General features: G+C 28.9%; 1 protein-coding gene and 1 non-coding gene across 2 annotated transcripts; both read right to left on the bottom strand.

Annotated features, from left to right (window-relative positions):
• Positions 1-3016: 3016 nt before the first annotated feature.
• Positions 3017-3097, bottom strand: TRNAL-AAG (transfer RNA leucine (anticodon AAG)). Its single transcript has one exon. It is a non-coding gene; the product is annotated as a tRNA-Leu (tRNA).
• Positions 3098-15978: 12881 nt separating this feature from the next.
• Positions 15979-16826, bottom strand: LOC148766881 (uncharacterized). Its single transcript, XM_088825854.1, has 5 exons — positions 16677-16826; positions 16576-16584; positions 16316-16478; positions 16131-16230; positions 15979-16027 (listed from the first exon to the last, which is right to left on the bottom strand). The coding sequence occupies exons 1-5, from the start codon at positions 16824-16826 to the stop codon at positions 15979-15981; spliced, it is 471 nt and encodes a 156-aa protein (XP_088681980.1).
• Positions 16827-25429: the final 8603 nt, after the last annotated feature.

Consider the following 25429-nt stretch of genomic DNA (forward strand, 5'->3'; position numbering starts at 1 on the left):
ATACAAATGAATTGCCTGCAAGAACCTTGTGATATAGTTAACGTACAGTACGATCTCTTCGATACATATATCCCGATTGAACTAGAGGCATTGGTTCGTCGAGACCTCTTTATGAGTTCAATAACTGTGTGGATGTTCTTGATTATATAATTCGTTCGTGTTTGACTTAGAGAAACACATCTCTCTAATCACGACACTTTCAGCTGTGGCCACAGACTTCATGGATTATAAATCGCAAGAACACACAGGATATCCATGACTTATTAAGCGATCGAATCTCCTACTACAATGCACAGACCTCCCACTGGATTTCAGACTGCACGAACACTGGCCCTTGGGGCGGTCCTCGGTGGAACTCAGGGACAGGTCACGATACAGTTGGTCCTCTAGTGAAGTCACGGTGATGTCTGGGTCTTAAGAATTAATGGTGTACAACTATATCATAGAAATCTCTACTCGATTATTGGGAACCACTTAGAGATGTCTAGATTGAAGGAGTTCAGTGAACTCATCAACTTATGAGCACCCACTTATGTATGCCGATGTCACAACTCCGTTGACTGATGAGATGCAGTACACATACACTAAGTGCTAGTCTCGAATGGGAAAGGTCGATATCCTCATTAGTGGCGTAACCCGTTGACTAGGAACCATGTTTAACAATTACTATACTTAACTAAATAATCTCACGATTCTACTAGATCTATTTATAGTAATTAACTGTAAGGACTATATCTATGCTTAGTCAAGGGACAAAGATATAGAATGCCAAAGGGGTTATTTTTCATTAATACGAAATAGATTATTTAAGAGTAGCGTGAGAAAACACAACAATTAGTTGGCTCTTCGGTCACCTACTACATATATGCCTAGGTCCTTTAACACAAAAAAAATATATATATATAGATACAAATTGTTACTAATATTTTCAATTAATTTTTCGAAAGAAAGAAATTAAAGATGTTGGACATATAGAGAAGAAATGAGTATAGGGAAGAAGAAGTTGCAGGCGTGGAGTACAAATGTGAGTAAACAATCTACATATATAGAGCAATTTTGCAGAACAGAAGCGATATATTAAAAGAAAGTTTATAATAATAATTTATTACTCAACATTAAGTCAAATTAAAGGAATCATATTCTTTGACAATCTACACCTGTTTTAGTTCCTAGTTGCTATATATATATATATATATATATATATATATATATATATATATATATACACCACTAATAAAATTAATTAATATTGATTAGTCTTATTTTTCGAAAAAAAACATCAGTTGATTTGCATAATTAGAGAAAAAAATTAAATGAGTATTACAACTTACCTTTCACACAGAATAATTGATTGGCAAGATCTGGAAAAGTAATATATGAAATTCGGATATTCATCATAGCAATTAAAACAAGTTAGCTTAAATAAAGAACAAATCAGACTCAATGAGCTAAACTTTATAAATATCATAAGTTTTACTTTTTTTTTGAAATCTAAATGTCATAAATTTTTCAAATGTATACTCAATTACACTAATTTTTTTATAAATTATTTAAATGTATATTCAAACCACAAATTTATAATTAACATAATTATTTAAATTACAAATTTAAATCAAATAATGCAAAAAAAAATACAATTAGCATATTACGTTTTTTGATAAATTAATTTAGTGAAATAATATTGTTCTTTTACTTTTTAAAATATAAAATTCATGAAAGAATATGTATATGTCCTAATAATTAAATGAGTGTATAGGAAACAATTTAAATACATACCAAATTAAAAATGACAACTAAGCAATTTACTAATACACATAAGCAATTTAATGCCAACTAAGCAATTTTGGAAGATAACATAAGAATTTGACAGATGTCATTCATTGAAACTATAGATCCTCATTTTATACAATATATATATATATATATATATATATATATATATATATATATATATATATATATATATATATATATATATATATATATATATATATATATATATATATATATATATATATATATATATATATATATATATATATATATATAGAGAGAGAGAGAGAGAGAGAGAGATTAAATAGTACAATTAAAAAAATAAAATATTTTTTTTTATAATTATTTTTAATGGAATGGATATTCCAAAATATTGAAAATTCAAAAAAAAAAAAAAAAAACTGTATTCCTTTATTTTAATATTTGAATATTGAAAAAATGTTTTTTTCTGAAAATTATTTGAATATTCATAAAAAAATTGAGTATCATGATTTTTTTCAATAAATATATTTTGAAATACTGAAAATATAAATAAGATTTTTTTATTTCAAATTTGTAAAATATTAGCTTTGAAAATAATATATATATATACATGTGGTAATTGTTTAAATGAGTGTGTAAATGTTAAATAGGAAATAACTTAAATACATAACAAAATAAAATTGACAACTCACCAATTGAAGAATCCACCTCATCAATTGAACTCTAACTAAGCAATTTTGATAAACGTCATTTGCCACATGTCAATCTTTGAGGACATATATCCTCTTTTTATATTATATATAGATTATGTGTGGAATTCAACTTTTATATATTATATAGATTCTTTCTACTAATTATAATTCTTCATTTTTATTTATTACCATCTATGGCTTTTATGTGTTAGTGATGATGTCATGAAATAAAAATGATCAATTGTGTAGAAATCATGAAAAATAAGTTATTATATGATAATATATTACTCATTTTTATTAATATAATTTAAATATCAACTGTATTTTCATATAAAATAATATCTATGAAAAAATTGATAATTAGTGTATTTATGAAAATATTCATTTAACAAAAAAGTATATTTCATGTATTTTTCATATAAATAATATCTATTAAATTGGTAATTAGTTTATATATATGAAAATATTCATTTGAAAAAGTATATATTTCTAATGATTAATTTGTTTTTATATATGTAAACTCAAATTTTAAAAAATTAAAAAAATATACTAAAAAAACTAAGATTAATTGTTGACAGTGGGATTCGAACCCACGCCCTTTCGAACCAGAACCTTAATCTGGCGCCTTAGACCAACTCGGCCATATCAACACATTAAATTTAATTAAAATATTCGTTTTTAATTTTTATTTGATGGATAATCTATACAAATGATTTTTTAATAATAAAAAATATAAATTTCATGTCTTAAAAAAATATAAATTTCATAATATATTAATTTGAATTTGAATTTTCAAACATAGAAGTCTATAAATATACTAGAATTGCAGGGTATTAAAATAAATTCAAATCTATATGTATATATAATATAAAAAGAGAATCTATGCCCTCAATGATTGACATGTGGCAAATGATGATGTCATTTATCAAAATTGCTTAGTTGGAGTTCAATTGATGAATTGGATTCTTCAATTGGTGAGTTGTCAATTTTATTTTGGTATGTATTTGAGTTATTTCCTATTTAACATGTATACACCCATTTAAACAATTACCACGTGTATATATATATTATTTCCAAAATTAATATTTTATAAATTAGAAATAAAAAAATTTTATTTACATTTCCAGTATTTCAAAATATATTTATTGGTAGTCTTTTTAAAAAAAATCAGTACACTCAATCTTTTTACGAATATTCAAATAATTTTCAGAAAAAAAAAATATTTGTTTAATATTAAAATATTAAAATAAAGGAATACAATTGTTTTTTTTTTAATTTTCAATATTCTAGAATATTTGAATATCCATTCAATAAAAAAATATAACAAGAAATATATTAATATTGTTTAATAATGCATTAAAATTAGATTTCAAATTAACATATTAATAATATATTATGAAATTTATAATTTTATTATTAAAAGAAAAAAAAAACCGTGTATGTTTTATTTATTTTAATTTTTTTTTTAAATTAGAATATGTATTTTATGATATAAAATTTGATTTCTTACCTATTTAAGATGATTATATTTAATTGATATAGTTAGTTTAATGAAAATATTCAATAACCATAAATATTATTTAATATTTTAAAATCAATTCATAATCAATGGCTTTTGAGATCCTACACCGGGTGAAATACACCGGGTGGATCTTTACCATTCATATACACACAAACACACACACATCCACATTGGTATGTGTAGATCAATGGTAAAAAATCACCCGGTGTAACCTTCACCGGGTGTAGGATAGATAAAGTCCTAATCAATAAAAATCAAATCTTCCGAATTGAATTGATTTGATTTCTTACCTTTTCTTTTTTCTTTTTCCACCTATAATCATGTCATTTGAAATTTGAATTCAAAAAAATTTCGAATTACTATATACTTATCAAGACTATATAAACCCCCATCTATTTGTTTCACCCTATACTGTTCTTCTTCACCCATTCCATTCGAGTTGTTTTTGTTTTTCGTTTTTCGTTTTCTCTTTTTGGTTGTTTTCGTTTTCCTTTTTTTTTTGTAATTTTTTTTCAATTGATTTCATGCATTTATCGTATTATAATTTAATTTAGATGGTTTAAATCCGTTTAATATTTTTATTTAACTGAAGAACTATGCTAATACTTTTTCTTTATGTATTTCTTGCAAATGGTTTACGAATCCAACTTATGTCCTATGTGCTACATTGTTACGGTTTGCATATAATTTTTGTAATTTCATTTATTTATATTTTTATGTAAAAGTTTGTATTTAGTTTTTTGAATTTAATTGACTTATATATTTATCATTATCCTACAATCGATTATTGTTTTGTCAAACATAAATGAAAGAAATTGACATTGAATCATGTATTGCATGTGGAAACGTGGAAATCAAAGATTTTTTTTATTTTTCTTTGATTTTGAAAAGAGGATTGGACAATATTGTTGTATGTACAAGTTTCACCACAAATGACATGTATCATCTTTTGAATGTTTGTTTTTTTTTTTTTGTAAATAATAAAGACAAACAATTTCTATACTTTTGCTTCATTAGTGCAATTTTGGAGTTTTATTTTATTTTCTTATAGTTTACATAATTTACATTCATTATAATTTTCTAATTTATGTTTCAATCTTAATTTTTTTGAATAAATTACTACATTAACATTAAGAATATTCAAATATATTCGTTTGAACGTCAATTTTTTATGAATATTCAAATAAATGTTAGGAATTTTTTTTCATTGTATAATCAACTAATTTTAATAATTATATATATATATATATATATATATATATATATATATATATATATATATATATATATATATATATATATATATATATATATATATATATATATATATATATATATATATATATATATATATATATATATATATATAGAATATCGGGATATGAATTCAATAAATTATATTTGTTTAAAGTAGAACATATAAATATTTTTCTTATTCCCTTATTTTATTTCATAAAATATAATTATATATTAATAAAATACAATAATGTACAATAAAAATTATTCTTTCTTTTTTTTTTCTGAAAAAATATATAATATTATTTTTTTTGCAATAGATAAAATTTCCATTTGAGTGTTTACTTTCTCTTTTCAAAAAACAAAATAATAATATTATATATATATATATATATATATATATATATATATATATATATATATATATATATATATATATATATATATATATATATATTCAATTATCTCTATTTTAAGATATGATTCATTCAAATCAACTTTATTTTTTATTTTATTTTTCCGGATTATGTGTATATCAAAAATAATGACAGTTTTTACATTTTTTCGTAACTATATTTTTCCCCCATGTTATATGCATCATAAAATAAAATAAATTAGATCTTTTATTGTGGCTTAACTTTTCTCGGATTAGGTGGCTCAATTAGTTGTCAATCAAAATTAATTATTTCTAAATTAACTTAATACATATTTATTAACTGCCATGATTAACTATTTCCAAATCAATTCAAATCAAATCATTTCATTATACAATCAATGATTTCAAAATTTTAGATTGTCACTCATTTTAGAATTCAAATTGTGAAATTTTAAAATATTTCCAAAATTACGTAATAATTCATGCTATATAATCTCCCACAATAATGTGATTTTCAACACTCGTTCCAACTACTTCATATTATCATATCCAATTATGTTTCCATTTTAATATTTATATATAATTTGCAGCACTTGATCCAACTACTTCATATGATGATCTACTTCATATTATCATACGTAATTGTCTTTCAGTGTTAATAATTATATGTAATTTTCAGCACTCGATCCTCCACCTTCTTTTGTTCCAATATTTTTTCCTCAGCACGCACTCGATCCAAATACATATCATTAATATTCCTCACGTTTCTTTTAATTTTTTATATTTTTTTATTGAAATGGGATTTATAGTTGTAGGATCCGATATTTTATAAAATTAGATCCCCTTTCAATCTTAATTTAAATAAAATATTAAAACATCAAGTAAAACTTTTTTTAGTGCGCATTTTTCAACTTTTGGCACTACGTATGTTTCATCGCTATAAATTTTTATTAGTTGGATACATAACCACTAATTTTATGCAATTCGTTTTTATATATAAAATTAATTACTAAAATTTTGGATAGCTTTATGCCCTAATTTTAATTACTCCTCATAATCTTCATTCAAATTATTCCCATCAAACTAAATCAATAATGTTTGCAACTATATTTTGTTATAGTTTCTTAGATTATTCCAAAATCTAAAGGGGTAGAAAATTCTATTATTGGTAATAATTGGTAGATGGTTTATTATTGTTTTTGTAATGATTTTTTGTTTAATAATTTCCATATAATTACTTTTTATTTACCCATCATTTTCGGTCATAATTATATTAGTATCATTATTTGAGTTGCATCAGTATTAGTAGTACCATTACCAGTAGAAGTAATAGTAGAATTATAATTATAATTAGCATTAGTATATTAAGATTAGAATTAGTATATTAGGATTAACATTAGCATTAGTATATTAGAATTAGCATTAGTATTGGCATTAGCATTAGCATATAAGTATTAGTTTAGTATTATTATTAATACCAATATTTGTATTAGCATTAGGATTAAGATTATGATTAGCATTAGCATTACCGTTAGCATATTACAATTAATGTTAGTATGAATATCAGTATGCATATTAGTATGAATATTAGTATTATGATTATGGTGCATATTAGTATTAGCATTATGATTAGAATTATTATTGAAAATTAACATTAACATTAGCATTAGCATTAACATTGTCCTTAGCATTAGCATATTAGGAATAGTATTAAAATTAGTGTTAGCATTAGCAAATTAGCATTTCTATAATGATTAGAATTGTGATTCGTATTATTATTAGAATTAGGATTATAATTAGAATTAATATTATAATTAAGATTTGTATTACCATTAGGATTAATTAGGATATGATTATGATTAGGATTAAAATTATGATTGAAATTAATATTAGGATTACAATTAGGGTTAGTATTAGTATTATTGTTAGGATTATGATTAATGTTAGTACTATGATTAGGATTATCATTAGAATTACTAATAGTTATAGTATTATTATCAGATTAGTCTTAATATTAGTATATTACTATTAGTATTAGTAATGGTAATGGTAAAGATAATGGTAATTGTAAAGGTAATGGTAATGGTAATGATTGATATTGGTATCAATATTGATATTGGTCCTATAATATTGATATTGATCCTGGTATTGATGTTAGTATTGGTAATGGTAATGGTAAGGATAATGGTAATGGTGATGCTAATGATATTGGTATTGGTGATGGTAATGGCAATGGTAACAGTAATAATAACGATAATGGTAATGGTAATGGTAATGGTAATGGTAATGGTAATGGTCATAGTAATGGTAATGATAATGGCATTGGTATTGGTATTGATATTAGTATTTTTATTGATATTGGTATTAGTATTGGTGATGTTATTGGAATTGGTAATTGTATTGATATTGATATTGGTATTGATATTGATATTGGTATTGGTTTTGGTATTGGTATTGGTATATATTGGTATTGATAATTGTATTGATATTGGTATTGATATTAGTATTGGTATTGGTATTGATATTGGTATTGGTATTGGTACGTATTGGTATTGATATATTAGTATTGGTATTAGTATATTAGTATTAATATTAGTATTAGTGTATTAGTATTAATATTAGTATATTAGTATATTATTATTAGTACATTAGTATTAGTATTAGTATCTTAGTATTAGTATTAGTATTAGTATTAGGATTAGTATTTGTATATTAATATTAACATTAGCATATTAATATTAGTATGTTCGAATTAGTATTAGCATTAGCATATAAGTATTAGTATTAGTATTTGTGTTACTTAGTATTATGATTAAGATTAGAATTAGTATTAGCATATTAGAATTGATATTAGTATGAATATTAGTATTCAGATTAGCATTATAATTAGAATTAGTATTAATATCGGCATTATGATTAGAATTAGAATTAGAATTAGGATTTGCATTACCATTAGCATTAGCATATAAAAATTGGTATTAAAAATACCGTTAGCATTAGCATACTTGCATTTCTATAGGGGATTGAATTATGATTCGTATTATTATTAGGATTAAGATTATGATTAGAATTAGTATTAAGATTAAGATTAGCATTACCATTAGGATTATAATTTGGATTAGAACAATGATTGAGATTAGTATTAGAATTAAGATTAGAGTTCAGGATTAGGATTAGCAATAACATTAGAATTACTAACACTAATAGTAATAGTATTATGATCATATTAGTATTAGTTTTAGCATTAGTAATGGTATTCGTATTAGTATTGGTGACGGTAACTGCAATGGTAATGGTCATAGTAATGGTATTGATATTGATGATGGTAATGGTAACGATAATGGTATTAGTATTCATATTGATACTGGTACTGGTATTCATTACTTACACAATACAAAATATATTTTTTTTATTTTCTTTTACTTTCCTACTAATTTGTATTGAATATCATTGATCATACTATTTTGAGGATTTTTTTTAAATAAAATATTTATTTTTACGATGAATACTCCGTGCAACGCACGGGTGAAGTACTAGTTATATATAAAACTAAGATACACAATCAAAGTTTTCTAATTGAGGACTTTGAGTCCAACAATTATATATCAATTGCAAAAAATCCCACTTACCATAAACACCCATGTTCTTAAGTTTATTACCATGTCCGAATTTAATTACTTTTCTTATATTCAATTTCAAAAAAAATCTTGCATATGTGTCAAAATCATTTCTTTTGATTGGTTCATTAATATATATATATATATATATATATATATATATATATATATATATATATATATATATATATATATATATATATATATATATATATATATATATATATATATATATATGAGAGTTAATTTCTGAAATGAAATTAATTTATTATCATTAATTTCGAAAATTATGTCCTTTAATTTCATTAACTTAGGAACAAATATGGAAATTCATTATCATTACAAATATTGGAATCCATTACTACACGTTTGAATTTGTTCAAACTATTAAATTGATTAGTATTCAATTGTAGTATTATGACATTTTTTTAGAAGGAAAAAAGTAGTTTTACTCATAACTCATATCAGTTTATGTTTACAAGGATATCATAGTATTAATAGGACCGATCTTTTGATAGCGCCGCTATCACATATGCCGTTTTATTTGCTTCCCTAAAAATATGTTTAAATTGAAATTGCTCAAACCATTCTCCTACCAATTTGATGTCCTCAATGATAATATTATGGCATAATTGATTTGTTTCCTTTATTACATTCCTCAATGATAATATAAATAAGATTTGAAATCTTTAAATTTTTCGATTACCATATATTTCAAATTAAGTTTACCATATATGGTCATGCATGTAAGATTTGAAATCTTTATATTCTTATGGAACGCCTTATATTAGTCCTATAGATATAAATATGGTATTAAGAATCAATCTTTGAGAGTTTGTTTTATTTTATACCCGATTTCCTGCTATAAATTGTAAGATTGACAATCAACAATGTATTATTGGATGCCTTATATTTGGCACAGAATCTAAAAATATTATTTAGTATCAATCTTTGATCATCTATCTAATTTTATAGGGGCTATTTGGTAATAAAAAATAAAAAATAAATAAATAAACTAATGAATTTTGACTTCTTAATAAATCATTGATATTTGCCATAAATTCTACCAACCCAAAATACCAACTAACTATTCCAATAAAAAACAATATATATATATATATATATATATATATATATATATATATATATATATATATATATATATATATATATATTTTGATAAATGTAAACCCCCTAATTAATAGCACCAAAAAATCCTCCCAAAAATTATGCTCCCATATTACACTCCAAATTCATTCGAAAATTATCGTTTGCCCACCGTTTAAACCAAGCCCACCCAACAATGGATAAATCGTTCCAATAAGAAGAAAATCGAAGACATAACATGATATTATGAAAACCACTCCGTATAAACAACTCTATAAACATGAAAACCAATCTGTATAAACAACTGTATAAACATGAAAACCACTCTGTATAAACAGCTATATAAACATAAAAACTACTTTGTGTAATTACAAAGCTGCTTTCTTGCTCGGATAAACAACAACATAATGTTCAAATAAAACAAACATGTATATACATCTATAATTTATTTATCAAATTAATTCAGGTACGATAATATGAAACTTACACAAATTACAAAAACTACGAAAACCACTATGTATATTCGTAATGGCGCTTTCCTGCTCATACAATCGTGGAAGAATTTCTATGAATTATAATTCCAACTACGATGAACTGTAATCTACAATCAAGGAGCGGGATTCGTGTGTTTTGTCAAATTTTCCCTATTTTATAAACCGATTATTAAATAAGATTGTTTATAATAAATGTATAGCAATGTTGTTACTTCCCCTTGCCATGATTTTTAGCAGATTATTATTAAACTGAGGTATTGCGAGATGAGGTTATGTTCGGGTTTTGTGATATATTCTTAATACTTTTAAGCCATTTTTTTGTTAATTTACCATGTATTGTTTGTAATTATTAGAATCAATCTTATATGCATATAAGCCTTTATAATGTTACTCTTTAAATAATACTATTGTAGAAATATCCCTGTATAGTTTAGCTGCTTATACAGAAAACCCCAAATACATATTTATTATTGTTTATACCCATAAGGATAATTATTATTTCAAATTGCGGCACGATATTTGTATATAATTATAAATCAAGTTCCATGTAGTTATTTAAGTGGTTTTTTGTTAATTTGACATGTACTGCTTTGTAATTTCTAGAACTAAATTTAAAAGCATCTAAGCCCGTGTATTGTTAATATTTATCATTAAAGAGGCCAATAGATTATTATAATAATTTTGAAACCCATATCGTTAGTATTTAATTATAATTTTAGGCACAACAATTAAATAAAAATTATGTTAATGTCCCATATAGTTCAATAAACTAATAGTAATCGAAGCTCATAGTATTACGTAAAATTAAAAATAATGAAAAACAATACATTTATATTAATAGAAAACCAATTTAGTTAAATGTAAAAATATTTGAGCTTTGAGTATAATACTAAACTAATAGGGGAGATACTCAAAGATCACATTAGTTGTCATCAACCGGATTCACCGTCATGACATTTTTGTTAACGTTGTACTCAAATGAGTACGTATTCTCAACCACCATCTTATGATTGATGAACAATGTTGGTCAACCTGTCGACAATTCAACCCTTCTGGTGCGATAATTACCAATTACCCCTAACGTACGGAGTTATCACATCCAGTTGTTGCATTCCATACGCCACGTTGATATCTGTTGTCTCCATGAAACCTGAACTCATTAGAAAAATCTATGGGGATAGTTGGCATCGATTAATAATTATATTATTAATTCAAATAATATGATTTTATTTCATTGGAAAACGAATAAATTTGTTGATTAATTTACCTCTCGACTTATTGGACTTTGTCATCGTGTTTTCAAACTTAATTGCATCGATGGTGTACTCCTCATAAATGTGGTTGTCGACATCTTCATCGGCAATTCCATCATGATAATGCAATTGAGTATTTATATATTGAATGAACTGAGCCATTTTTTTGTCAATTTATTAATAATGCAATTGAGTATTTATATATAAGGGTTAATATTGGAGACACCCCTCAAATCAAACTTAATTAGATGTGAGGAACAACCTTAAATAGAATATTTTAACTAAATTCTTATTTAAAAATAAAATTTGATACACATCCTTTAATTTATTTTTAACCCGAAAATACCCTTATAACAAGTAATTCACCCGTGCGATGCACGGGATCAATTTTTTTTTTTTTTAATTTATTTTGAATAAAATAAAACGAACGAACACTTTGAACAGTTGATATACATGTAAATAATACCAAAAAAAAAATATTTTATTGAATCAAAATATACATTTGTTTGTGATTTACCTTCATATTCACTGAAAATCTTTTGTTCACACAACATTGCTCGTAATATTAGTTATATCGCCCGATTTGAGTTGATAAATATCTTTATCTCAAATCTATTTTTAACTCTGGACATTGCGGCGTACAATTGCCTATGCCACCCTAATATTAACACTAATAGTACACTAACAACACTATTACTACTAATACTAAAACCAACATTGATAATACTAATATTAATACTAATATTAATACTAAAACCAACACTAATAATACTAATATTAATACAATGATTAATACTAATAGTCTAACACTAATATTAATAATAATACGCCAATTCTAATACGAGTATTTAATGTTTAAACTAATACGCCAATACTAATACTAATACTTATACTAATACTAATACTAATACTAATACTAATACTAATACTAAGACTAAGACTATTGCTAATGCTAATTCTAATGCTAATGCTATTGCTAATACGCCAAGACTAATATGAATTCGAATACTAATAATGATAATAATATCAATATTGATATTGATACTAATACTGATACTGATATTTCTATTGATATTAATATTAATAAACATACTGATACACATACTGATACCGATACCGATACTGATACTAATACTAATACAATACTAATACTATTATTAATATTAATACCAATACTAATACCAATATTAATATGTATACCAATAGTCATACCAATACTCATACATATATTGATACTGATACTAATATTCATATTGATACTCATATTCATACTCATACTTATATTGATGTCGTTATTGATAATGATACCAATGTTGATAATGATATTGATACTAATACTAACATCATACTAATACTAATACTAATACTAATACTAATACTAATACTAATACTAATACTAATACTAATACTAATACTAATATTAATACTATTAATATTAATACTAATACATATACAAATACTTAAACTAATACTAATACTAATACTAATACTAATATTAATACTAATACTAATAGTAATACTAATAGTAATACTAATACTAATACTAATACTAATATTAATATTAATACTAATACTAATATTAATACTAATACTGATATTGATACTGATATTAATACTAATACTAATACGAATACTAATACTAATATTAATACTAATACTAATGCTGACAGTGATATTAATATTGATGCTCATACTAATACTAATATTGATATTAATATTGATACTAATACTAATACTAATACTAAGTCTGATATTGATATTGATATTGACCATTTAATATAGTAGAGTATATATATACACACACACACACACGTAATATTTAAAATATATTAATTGATTACATAGTTTAAGGAATCATTATAGGTATCCAAAAATAGTGTATAAATATTAACCAACCAAGTATATAAATATTAATTGATATTCATATTAACTAACAAATAATAGAAAAAAACAATGCCAATGTGATTTATAATTCTTGTTGTATACAAAAAGTAATGGCAAAGAACAATTCTATTATGACCTTTGTAGACAACTGGATTAATTTCGAAGAATATATTGCGGTTTGCGGTAAAAGTTAATAGGCAATATATATTGTAAGATCTCAAATCCTTGTACATGTCAGATAATAAGTCCTCTTGATGAGTAGTATTACATGTTAAACCGTATGGCTCGATTATGCTATATATATATATCAATCAACCAATAAACACTGCACTAAATAAATAAACAATCAAACAATCATACCATTAAACAATATGAGAGAATGAGACAAAAATATATAAAACATGAGAACAAAAAATATTCGATAAACAAAAAACACATAAACATACATTTGTAACATCAATTCACTCGTCCATGGTGTTTTATATCTGCATCAGTATAAAACTGAGTAAAAACTGAACATGAATATACATAACGAAAATAAAAGGAAAAAATGAAAGACAAAACAAATATAAGTTGAGTCGTGATGTGAATGAATTCGCATGGTGTGGATGAATGAAGTAGTAGGAGGGCTTTATAGGTGTGTTTAGGGACCAAAAAAATATATTTAAAGATGGCAAAAAAATCATTAACATTAAAAAGAAAATCGAATGATTTATTCTTTTATGAAATGAAATTGGCATTACATTTGCCTGCTTGTGTTAATTATTAACATTATGGTAAGTTTATAATTATATATGGAATTTATCAATTAATTAAGAGGCATTAATGGACCCTAATAAATATTTTTTTTCGTAATTGTTGCTAACAAAAGTTAATTATCATTTCTACAATGTTATAAATGATTTTATTTTATTTTGTCCTCACAAATGAGTTGATATTTATAAGTTTCTATATGTAAATAATTGAATTTGAATTTGACATTGTTTTAAAATAAATGACAACTAACCAATTGAGTAATCCACCTCATCAATTTAATGACAACTAAGCAATTTTGATAAATGACATAGACATTTGCCACATATCATTCATATAGGGCATAGATCCTCTTTTTATATTATATATAGGACAATATATTAACACGATTATAGTAATCTATAACAATTTTGGAATAGATGAAATGTTATTAGCTATTTTTTAAATATAGTACTAAATAAATTTTTAATTTAATATATTTCAATGTCAGTATTAATTAACAAATAGAAATTGATTTTTTTCACAAAATAAATAAATTAAACAGTGCGTACATGGAGTTAGCCGATGGATATTTCTTATCACAATGAACACAATACCACATCTTCAAATCCTTCTCAACGGATCTCTTACACTTCGTATTCGGGCAGCTATAAAACCACCACTTTGATTTTTTCACAAAATTTGTGATCGTTGCCAATACAATGCATGTGCCAATCTAGATTTTAATACGATAATACATTAACATATATAATTGAAGTTTGAAAATTATATATGTGCAGAGAAAATTATGAAACACAATAGGAATATCTCCGGCGATTCATTTAAGTCATCCAAAGTATTTCTAATAGACTTATGAACAAAGTCCTCCTCATATGAGTACGAAAAATTTGATGACATTTGACTTAGGGCTCGACAACTATCTGGCTTGCTTTGTGTGAGTCTGTAAAAACACTCAATGTTGATTTAATAATTTGGATTTATATAAATTAAAAAATATAAACAGAGATTTAGGTTTAAACAAACCTTGATTTGTAGTCATTGATTTCGTCAATGTTTGCATTTATCATAAACCGCAAAGAATGAAATGTATTGGCAACCTCAATGTCACATGAAAAATGATTAAATTAAATCCTTACGTATAGTACACATGTATTCAATACAGTGTTTAAAGCACGTAAAAATATGAAAAATACCAAATCGCATTTGCGTAGTTGTGTATTGTAACACGGCAATATACGGTCCTTTAGTAATATCTAGAAGTCCTTTAGTAATATCTAGAACAGTTTCAATCACTTGCTCAGTATATTTCTCCCACAACATGGATCTAATCTATTACCGCTGTTAATAAATAAAACAAATGGGTGCTTATTATTTATAAATGCTAACATATTATTAATAAATTGATAAACAAAAATTAGCAGTGTGTTCAATAAGTACATACTTGAGATCTTGGAGTTCTATCAGAAGTTTCTTTTTATGAACGCCTTCTTTTGTAACGAAGGGTTCGATTTCACCTTTTCCAACGATATAACCGATGACATCTGTAAAATACGTATACAATGTTAGTAAAAAATGCCAAAAGCATTTTATCTAAACACGAATGATATATAGGTTCTTTATTATTACCAATCAGTCGTTCATTGTTGTTCGACACCTCAATTATTTTTGGGAAATGGACGAATTTGAATGCAGATGATGGGATGGATGGCATATCGATTTGTTTGAATGTAGTCCTTGAATCAAAATTGATCCGATAATCTGAAAGTGCATGCTTTGTAGGTTTTAAACCCTGCACCAATATTCAGATTATTTAACAAATAACATTTGTTCGCGCGGATCTTATTATCGTATTTGAACACCAGCTTGTAGTGAACTGTGGCTTGCACCTCGTCACCCTACAAAACAATTAAATGAAACGGGTTGGCATATGAAAATACAGTGAGTATACTTCGTAATAGGAGAAAATATTTACAAAAGATTCACAAACCTGTTCGTCCATTAATATCATTTCTAAGCTCTGATTCGATGGGCATGAATAACTTGGCTGTTTCCACATATGCATTACACGGACCTTTAGATTCCACAACTTCTTTTCTTTAGCCGATATGTTTTTAATGAGATCAACTTGAATAGCCATCTATAGACAGAATTAATGGCATATGATATAACAGTATAAATAATCAATGATGGTAATATACCAATTATATCATACATATATCGATTCAAACAAAAAGGGACAGATGTGTTTTGTTAATATTATGAATAGACGTGTTTTGATCATAAAGCCAAAGCTTAATCGATGTGCAAAAGACACTTAATACAAAAACATAAAGAATGCAATAATTTACTTTGTACTTTGGAAGAATGGGGATCGCAGTTAACGAATCACGTGAAATTTGAGCACAGTTAAACACATAAAATAAACCACCAGTACGTATATATATATATATATATATATATATATATATATATATATTAGGCACAAAATTTTCAATAGGAATATAGGTTCATGAAAGGATACACATTTAAAAATTGATATTAACTTCCAAATTTACATCAAAAGAATAATTAAAAGGTATTTATATTAAAATAACCGAATATTAGTACGTGAGTGAGTTATATCTTGTATTCTATATGTAACTATTGTAATCTCATAAGTTAGGTATGTATATAAAAACAAATATAAAATCATGGAATCTATATAACTGTGTAATATTAAAAATTGAATATTCATACTAAATTTGAAAAATATATATTTTAGAAAATAAAAGTTATATAAAAAAAAATATTTTTTTAATTTGTAGGACATTGAATGCATGAAATATTACATATATATATATATATATATATATATATATATATATATATATATATATATATGTGTGTGTGTGTGTGTGTGTGTGTGTGGGGCAATTATTAGATGATTGTGCAAATATGAAATAGGAAAAAACTTAAATACATACCAAAACAAAATTGACAACTCACCAATTGAAGAATCCACCTCATCAATTGAACTCCAACTAAGCAATTTTGGTAAATGACATCAACATTTGCCACATGTCATTCATATAGGACATAGATCATCTTTTTATATAATATATAGATAACAAATAAGAAATCACGATCTTCTCTCATCTCCCATTTCTCTCTCTCAATTTTCAACCGCCTCAAGCATTCTCTTTCTTTCTCCCTCTTTGGCTCTCTATTTCCTTCCGCCCAAACCTCTCTCTCTCTCTCTCTCTCTCTCTCTCTCTCTCTCTCTCTCTCTCTCTCTCTCTCTCTCTCTATATATATATATATATATATATATATATATATATATATATATATATATATTGTTGGAATTAATCTGCTATGAACGAATATTTGCCGAGGCGAGTTGACTCTGTCCTTAAGACGAAATTTTCCCGCAACGGTGCTAACGGCTTGAATGGAAATCGTCTCCCAAGATACAACGGCAAGGCTTGGAATAGGAGCACTCCAAATCCCAAGTACGACAAACTGTACTGTGTAGAACTTTTCGAGAGAATCTGTGAAGGGTAGGCTTAATATGCAGTAGGCTGATTTTGGATTGAAATGAGGAATTCTGGGAAAGATAGGGTCTATTTATTAGGTTCGAAAAGTAGTGTCCTTTGGAGCAAAAAGGTACATTTTGGCTGAATGGTTGCACCATTTCGAGTTGAGCCGAATGGTTTGCATTGGTTCGGCCGCACCAATTCAAACTAGTCAGACCATTCGAGATGGGCTTCGAGTAAGAAGGGCCCAATGTGTTGACGGTCCATGACCTAATGTTTTTTGCCCAAAAAAATAATGTAGTGATTTGGGCCCAAGCCCAAATCAAATCACATCCAATCTGTTCCATCCGTCCGTCCGTACGAACGAGCGAGCCGAGCCGGTCGGTCAGCGGCGGCGCGCGGGCACGATTTAAAATACATAACATATAGGCCTTTCTCCCAAACAAAAATGAATGCCCAAAAGGGCGTGACCCTTTGTCCCAACATTTTGATATATATACAGCTCAGTACTTCTCTACTTTTCCAATGTGGGATAACTCAAAATCCCACTTTCCTTTTATTTTGGACGAGTAATTTTTCATTCACCACAAAATTAGTTTTATATTAATCTAATTAGGGCTGGGACTTTGGGATCGGGATTCGGGATCCCGTCCCGTCCCGATTAGAATTTTACTATTTGGGATTAAAACTTCGGGAATTCGGGATTACGGGATTCGGGATTGGGATTAGGAACAAATACGGGATCGGGATTCGGGAATTGGTTCAATCCCGATCGGGATATTTTAATCCCGAATTAGGAAAAAAGAAAAAAAAAACTAATAAACACACACACACACATACACACACACACACACACACATATATATATATATATATATATATATATATATATATATATATATATATATATATATATATATATATATATTTGTCAAGGAGATGAGAAATACAATATAATATATCGTTTCAACTTATTTTTAAATTTTTCAAATTTCATTTGTTCCAAGTTTTGTGGTAAAAATAAATAGTGCAATAATAATAGTATTTATATAATATATTCAAGTTGGTTTAATGTATAAAATAATATTAATGAAAAATATATATATATATTTCTTAGTTTTTAGCCAAAATATGGGATTCCCGATCCCAATCCCGAATTCCCGAAATATTTAGGGATACCGATATTACCGGGATTTAATATTATGGGACGGGATTGGGATTTAAAATTTCTATCCCGAATTCCGAAATCCCGATCCCGAAAATCCCGAATTCCCGAAATCCCGTCCCGAACTCACCCCTAAATCTAATCCAAAAATTGATTTATATAATCAATTAGACCGTACAATAACATGGATAAAAAATTGTTCATGACTCAATTTTTAACCAATTTTCCCAACAATCCCCCACATGAATGAAACGAGGGCGTCGATTCTCTCTAGAGTTCCCACGAATAGTATTGCATCGGGAGAGGTAGCATATAGCTTTGAACCTTCCGTAGTGGAGTTACATCGGATTTACTAGGCTGAGTAGTGAACGCGATGTCTTGAACTGTCAGCCGTTCGTGTAAACCAAGACAATGCAACCCACACAATACTATTCTCACATTTCCTTAGTTCTCATGATTGTGTCCGTTTTGGCCATGGACACACATCTTGGATTCATAAGTGTTTGTCAAGTTTTTGAAGCGGCCCTCACTTCATACACTTACATAGGTGATCTCCTATTAAAGGTATCCTGCCAATACCTCACCTTTTATTATAAGGTTTTGGAATCGTTAAAAGCGTTAGCTTATCCTTTACCCTTTTTGCAGGTAGCACTATTATCTTTCGCGGGAATGAGTTAGGAATGAGTTCATTAGTGCTCGACTGCACTTTCTTAGCTTAGTTGTCCCTTTTGAACCAGTTCTTGGGATCTCCAGTCAGCATGGTTGGGTTACCACTAAGATTGTCCTTAATTGATGGGTTTTGATCCCATTCCCCTAGATAGCATTGTAGTTGATCTCTTGGTAAACCTTTAGTCAACGGATCCGCTAAGTTGTCTTTAGACTTTACATAGTCTATAGAAATTATTCCATTTGAGATCAAATGCCTTATGGTATTATGTCGGCGACGAATGTGTCTAGACTTACCATTATACATGCTGCTTTGTGCCCTTCCAATTGCTGATTAACTATCGCAATGAATCAATATTGCCGGCACTGGTTTATTCCAACACGGAATATCTTCTAGGAAATTATGAAGCCATTCCGCTTCTTCTCCAGTTTTATCTAAAGCTATGAACTCCGATTCCATTGTGGATCGAGCTATACATGTTTGCTTTGTAGATTTCCATGACACAGCAGTTCCACCTATAGTGAAAACATAACCACTTGTGGATTTAGAATCTTTAGTATCGGATATCCAATTCGCATCACTGTAGCCTTCTAGTACAGATGGATATCTTGTATAATGCAAGCCAAGATCTAGAGTATATTTCAAGTATCTAAGTACTCTAGTTAATGCATTCCAATGGTCATTTCCAGGATTGCTTGTAAATCTACTTAATTTACTAACCGAATGAGCAATGTCCGGACGAGTGCAGTTCATGACGTACATTAGACTGCCTATGATTTGAGAATATTTCAGTTGATCCACTGGTTCTCCACGATTTTTGGCTAAGTGAATTTTCAAATCGATTGGGGTCGTAGTAGGTGGACTATCAAACATTTTAGATTTTCGTAGTACTTTCTCAATATAATGAGATTGAGTAAGAACTAGTCCATTGTCATTTTTGATAATTTTTACTCCCAAAATTACATCGGTTAGACCCATATCTTTCATGTCAAAATGTGTCGATAACATTTTCTTAGTTTTCACGATTATCTCGTGATTACTGCCCATAATTAACATGTCATCCACATAGAGACATATAAGCGCAAATTCATTTGGTGTGTTTTTAATGTATACACATTTATCACATTCATTTATTTTAAACCCATTTGCTAGTATTGTTCTATCAAATTTTTCATGCCATTGCTTGGGAGCTTGTTTTAGTCCATAAAGTGACTTCACAAGTTTACATACTTTGGACTCTTGTCCATGAGCAACAAACCCTTCGGGTTGTTCCATGTATATTTCTTCTTCTAATTCACCATTTAAAAAGGTTGTCTTAACGTCCATTTGGTGAACTTCTAGATTGTGCAAGGCAGCAATTGCTAGAAGTACTCTAATTGATGTGATTCTCGTTACGGGCGAATAAGTATCAAAGAAATCTAGACCTTCATTTTGTCTAAATCCTTTGACTACTAATCTTGCCTTGTATTTATCAATCGAGCCATCGGCTTTGTACTTTCTTTTGAGAATCCATTTATAGCCCAACGGTTTATTTCCCGGAGGTAGATCAACCAATACCCACGTATGATTTTGCATAATCGAATCAATTTCACTATTGATTGCTTATTTCCAAAACGGCGCTTCGGGAGTGAATAAAGCTTCTTTTATGGTCCTTGGATCATTTTCCATAGTATATGTTAGGAATTCCGGTCCAAAGGACTTAGCAATTTTTGCCCTAGTACTTCGTCTAGGTTCTTCATTACTTTGAAACCCATCATTAGCATTTTCATATGTTCTTTTGTTAGAACTCGTTGCTGATTTTTCTTTATAGGGAAATCTATCCTCAAAAAATGCAACATGTCTTGATTCAATGATTGTTCCTTCATTCATATCAAGAACATCAGACTTGTGTATTAAACATCGATATGCACTACTGTTGTTTGCGTAGCCAATAAAGATGCAATCAACAGTTTTAGGCCCAATTTTTATTTGTTTTGGTTTAGGTACTTGTACCTTAACCAAACACCCCCACACTTTTAAATATTTATAGGACGGCTTGTGACCTTTCCATAATTCATAAAGGGTTTCTTTCTTTTCTCGGTGCGGAATCTTATTAAGAATATGATTGGCTGAGAGGAGTGCTTCCCCCCACAAATTCTGAGGTAAACCCGAATTTATTACATTGCATTCATAATTTCTTTAAGAGTCCGATTTTTGCGTTCAGCAACACCATTTGATTGGGGTGAGTAAGGTGTCGTAGTTTGATGAATAATGCCGGTTTGAGAACAAAATTCATCAAATGGAGCACCATATTCTCCACCTCTATCACTTCGAATCATTTTGATTTTTCTTCCAAGTTGATTTTCCACTTCAACTTTATAGCTTTTAAAACCTTCCAATGCCTCGTCTTTGCTCCTTAGCAAAAACACATAACAATATTTAGTACAATCGTCAATAAATGTAATAAAATATTTCTTTCCTCCTCTAGTTTGCACAAATTTTAAATCACAAATATCACTGTGAATTAAATCTAGAGGTTCCGTTATTCTTTCAACAGAATTAAATGACAATTTGGTCATTTTTGCTTCTACACAAGTTTCACATTTCTTTTGAGAATCGAATTTAAGATGAGGTAGTAGTTCTAAGTCTACTAACTTTTTTAGTGTTTTAAAATTCACATGTCATAATATAACATGCCATAATTTAGAACACTCTATCAAGTACATAGAATTAATAATTTTATTATCATCAAGCTTGTGAACAAGCGTCATTACATTCATCTTAACAAGGCCGTTATCAACATAGCCTTTCCCTATAAAACAACCATTCTTGGTGAGAATTAATTTCTCAGCCTCAAGAACTAACTTAAAACCAGCCTTAGTGAGCAGCGTTCCGGAAATTAAATTTTTACGGATATCCGGAACGTGCAGTACATTAACCAAAGTGAGCTCTTTCCCGGTGGTGAGCTTCAAAACAACCTTTCCTATGCCTACAATGTCCGATGTTGCAGAGTTTCCCATGAACACCTTTTGAATGTTGATTGGAGTGTAGGAGGAGAACGACTCCTTGTTGGAGCATATGTGGCGAGTTGCACCCATATCGAGCCACCATTCCTTGGGATTGTCCACCAAGTTAGCTTCAAAGACTACGGCACACAAGTTGATATCGGACATGTCGATAGGAACACTTTTGTCTTCGACCAAATTAGCTTGCCTCTTGGGTTGACGACAATCCTTTGTCATGTGATTTGGCTTGCCGCAATTGTGACACGTTCCATTGAACTTGAACTTATTTGGCTTCCATTTTCCTTTGCCGTTGTTGCTTCCATTTCCACCGCCACTAGCACTTCCTTGAGCCTTCATTTTCTTGCTAACCTGCATGTTTGGTTCCATAAGGTGTGCTTTAGCCTCCATTTGCTGCTTGCCGGTTTTGGACTCGGTCTTTCGATTATCTTCTTCAATCCTTAGCCTCACGATAAGATCTTCAAGACTCATTTCCTTGCGTTTGTGCTTGAGATAATTCTTGAAATCCTTCCAAAGCGGTGGTAGCTTCTCGATCATTGCACCAACTTGAAAGGATTCACTCAACCTCATTCCTTCGGCATGAATATCATGCATGATGAGTTGCAACTCTTGGACTTGGCTCATAAGAGTCTTGCTGTCCACCATTTTGAAGTCCAAAACTTCCCGACGATGAATTTCTTCAACCCGACATCTTCGGTTTTGTACTTTTTTTCTAAGGACTACCACAGTTCCTTAGCGGTTTTGATAGCACTATACACATTGTATAGTGAATCATCTAGAGCATTCAAGATGTGATTCTGACACAAGAAGTCGGAATGAAACCAAGCATCGCACGCAACTCTCGTTTCCAAGGTAGCATTGGCATTAGGCACAGCGGGAGGTGTTTCCGTAACGAAAATAGCCAAGTTGATAGTGGTGAGGTAAAAGAGCAATTTATGTTGCCAACGTTTGAAATCGATACCTTTGAACTTCTCTGGTTTTTCTCCATGAGCGACGACAGGAGGGTATAGGGCTGGACGAAACGTTGGTGGAAGAACCGGAGGTGGAACAGCAACGGTTGGGGGAGGAACATGAACATTTGGTGGCTGCACTCCTTGGGTTGGTGGATCAACATTTTGGTTTTCTGGCAGGTTGTTGTTGTTGTTGTCTCCTTCGGCCATTTTGCAGATTGTAAGATTTCGTCTTAAGATTGTTGGAATTAATCTGGTATGAACAAATATTTGCCGAGGCGAGTTGACTCTGTCCTTAAGACGAAATTTCCCCGCAACGGTGCTAACGGCTTGAATGGAAATCGCCTCCCAAGATACAACGGCAAGGCTTGGAATAGGAGCACTCCAAATCCCAAGTACGACGAACTATACTTTGTGAGAACTTTTCGAGAGAATCTGTGAAGGGTAGGTTTAATATGCAGTAGGCTGATTTTGGATTGAAGTGAGGAATTCTGGGAAAGATAGGCTCTATTTATAAGGTTCGAAAAGTAGTGTCCTTTGGAGCAAAAAGGTACATTTTGGCTGAATGGTTGCACCATTTCGAGCCGATTGGGAGTGGTTGCACCATTTCGAGTTGAGCCGAATGGTTTGCATTGGTTCGGCCTCACCAATTCAAACCAGCCAGACCATTCGAGATGGGCTTCGAGTAAGAAGGGCTCAATGGGTTGGCGGCCCATGACCTAATGTTGTTGGCCCAAAAAAAAATGTAGTGATTTGGGCCCAAGCCCAAATCACATCCAATCAAATCCGCTCCGGTCCGTCCGTACGAGCGAGCCGGTCGGTCGGACAGATGGCGGCGGCGCGTGTGGGCACGATTTGAAACACATAACATATAGACCTTTCTCCCAAACAAAATTGAATGCCCAAAGGGCGTGACCCTTTGTCCCAACATTTTGATATATATACAGCTCAGTACTTCTCTACATTTCCAATGTGGGATATCTCAAAATCCCACTTTCCTTATATTTTGGACTAGTAATTTTTCATTCACCACAAAATTGGTTTCATATTAATCTAATCCAAAAATTGATTTATATAATCAACTAGACCGTACAATAACATGGATAAAAAATTGTTCATGACTCAATTTTTAACCAATTTTCCCAACATATATATAACACATCTGCATTTTGCGGCGGAGATGAATCTGATCAGAACTGGCGGCGCTCACGAACTGGCTGTAGAGTAGTCCGGCGGCTCATCCTGAACTGGTGGTAGAGAGAGGCGGTGGCTATGGCGATGCGTACCTATTGTCATCCCTAAGTGACGGTAAAGGGGAACGGTGGTGGTTGTGTTTATAAAGGGGATGGTTATGGCGGTAGTGGGCAGCAGTTATGGAGATGGCTGACCATTTGGAGATGGTGGTGCGAATTTAGATCGACGGTGGAGGGAAAATTCATCA

Source organism: Erythranthe guttata, chromosome 11, assembly GCF_056151865.1.
Source record: "Erythranthe guttata isolate IM_541 chromosome 11, IM_541, whole genome shotgun sequence".
NCBI lineage: Eukaryota > Viridiplantae > Streptophyta > Magnoliopsida > Lamiales > Phrymaceae > Erythranthe > Erythranthe guttata.

What these genes read in the sequence shown, in the direction of transcription:
- LOC148766881 (XM_088825854.1), bottom strand. Translation starts at nt 16,826, where the DNA reads ATGGCTATTCAAGTTGATCTCATTAAAAACATATCGGCTAAAGAAAAG. An exon ending in CAACAATGAACGACTGATTG is followed by an intron (nt 16,231 to 16,315) that starts GTAATAATAAAG and finishes CGTATTTTACAG; the next exon opens with ATGTCATCGGTTATATCGTT. An exon ending in ATAGAACTCCAAGATCTCAA is followed by an intron (nt 16,028 to 16,130) that starts GTATGTACTTAT and finishes ATTTATTAACAG; the next exon opens with CGGTAATAGATTAGATCCAT.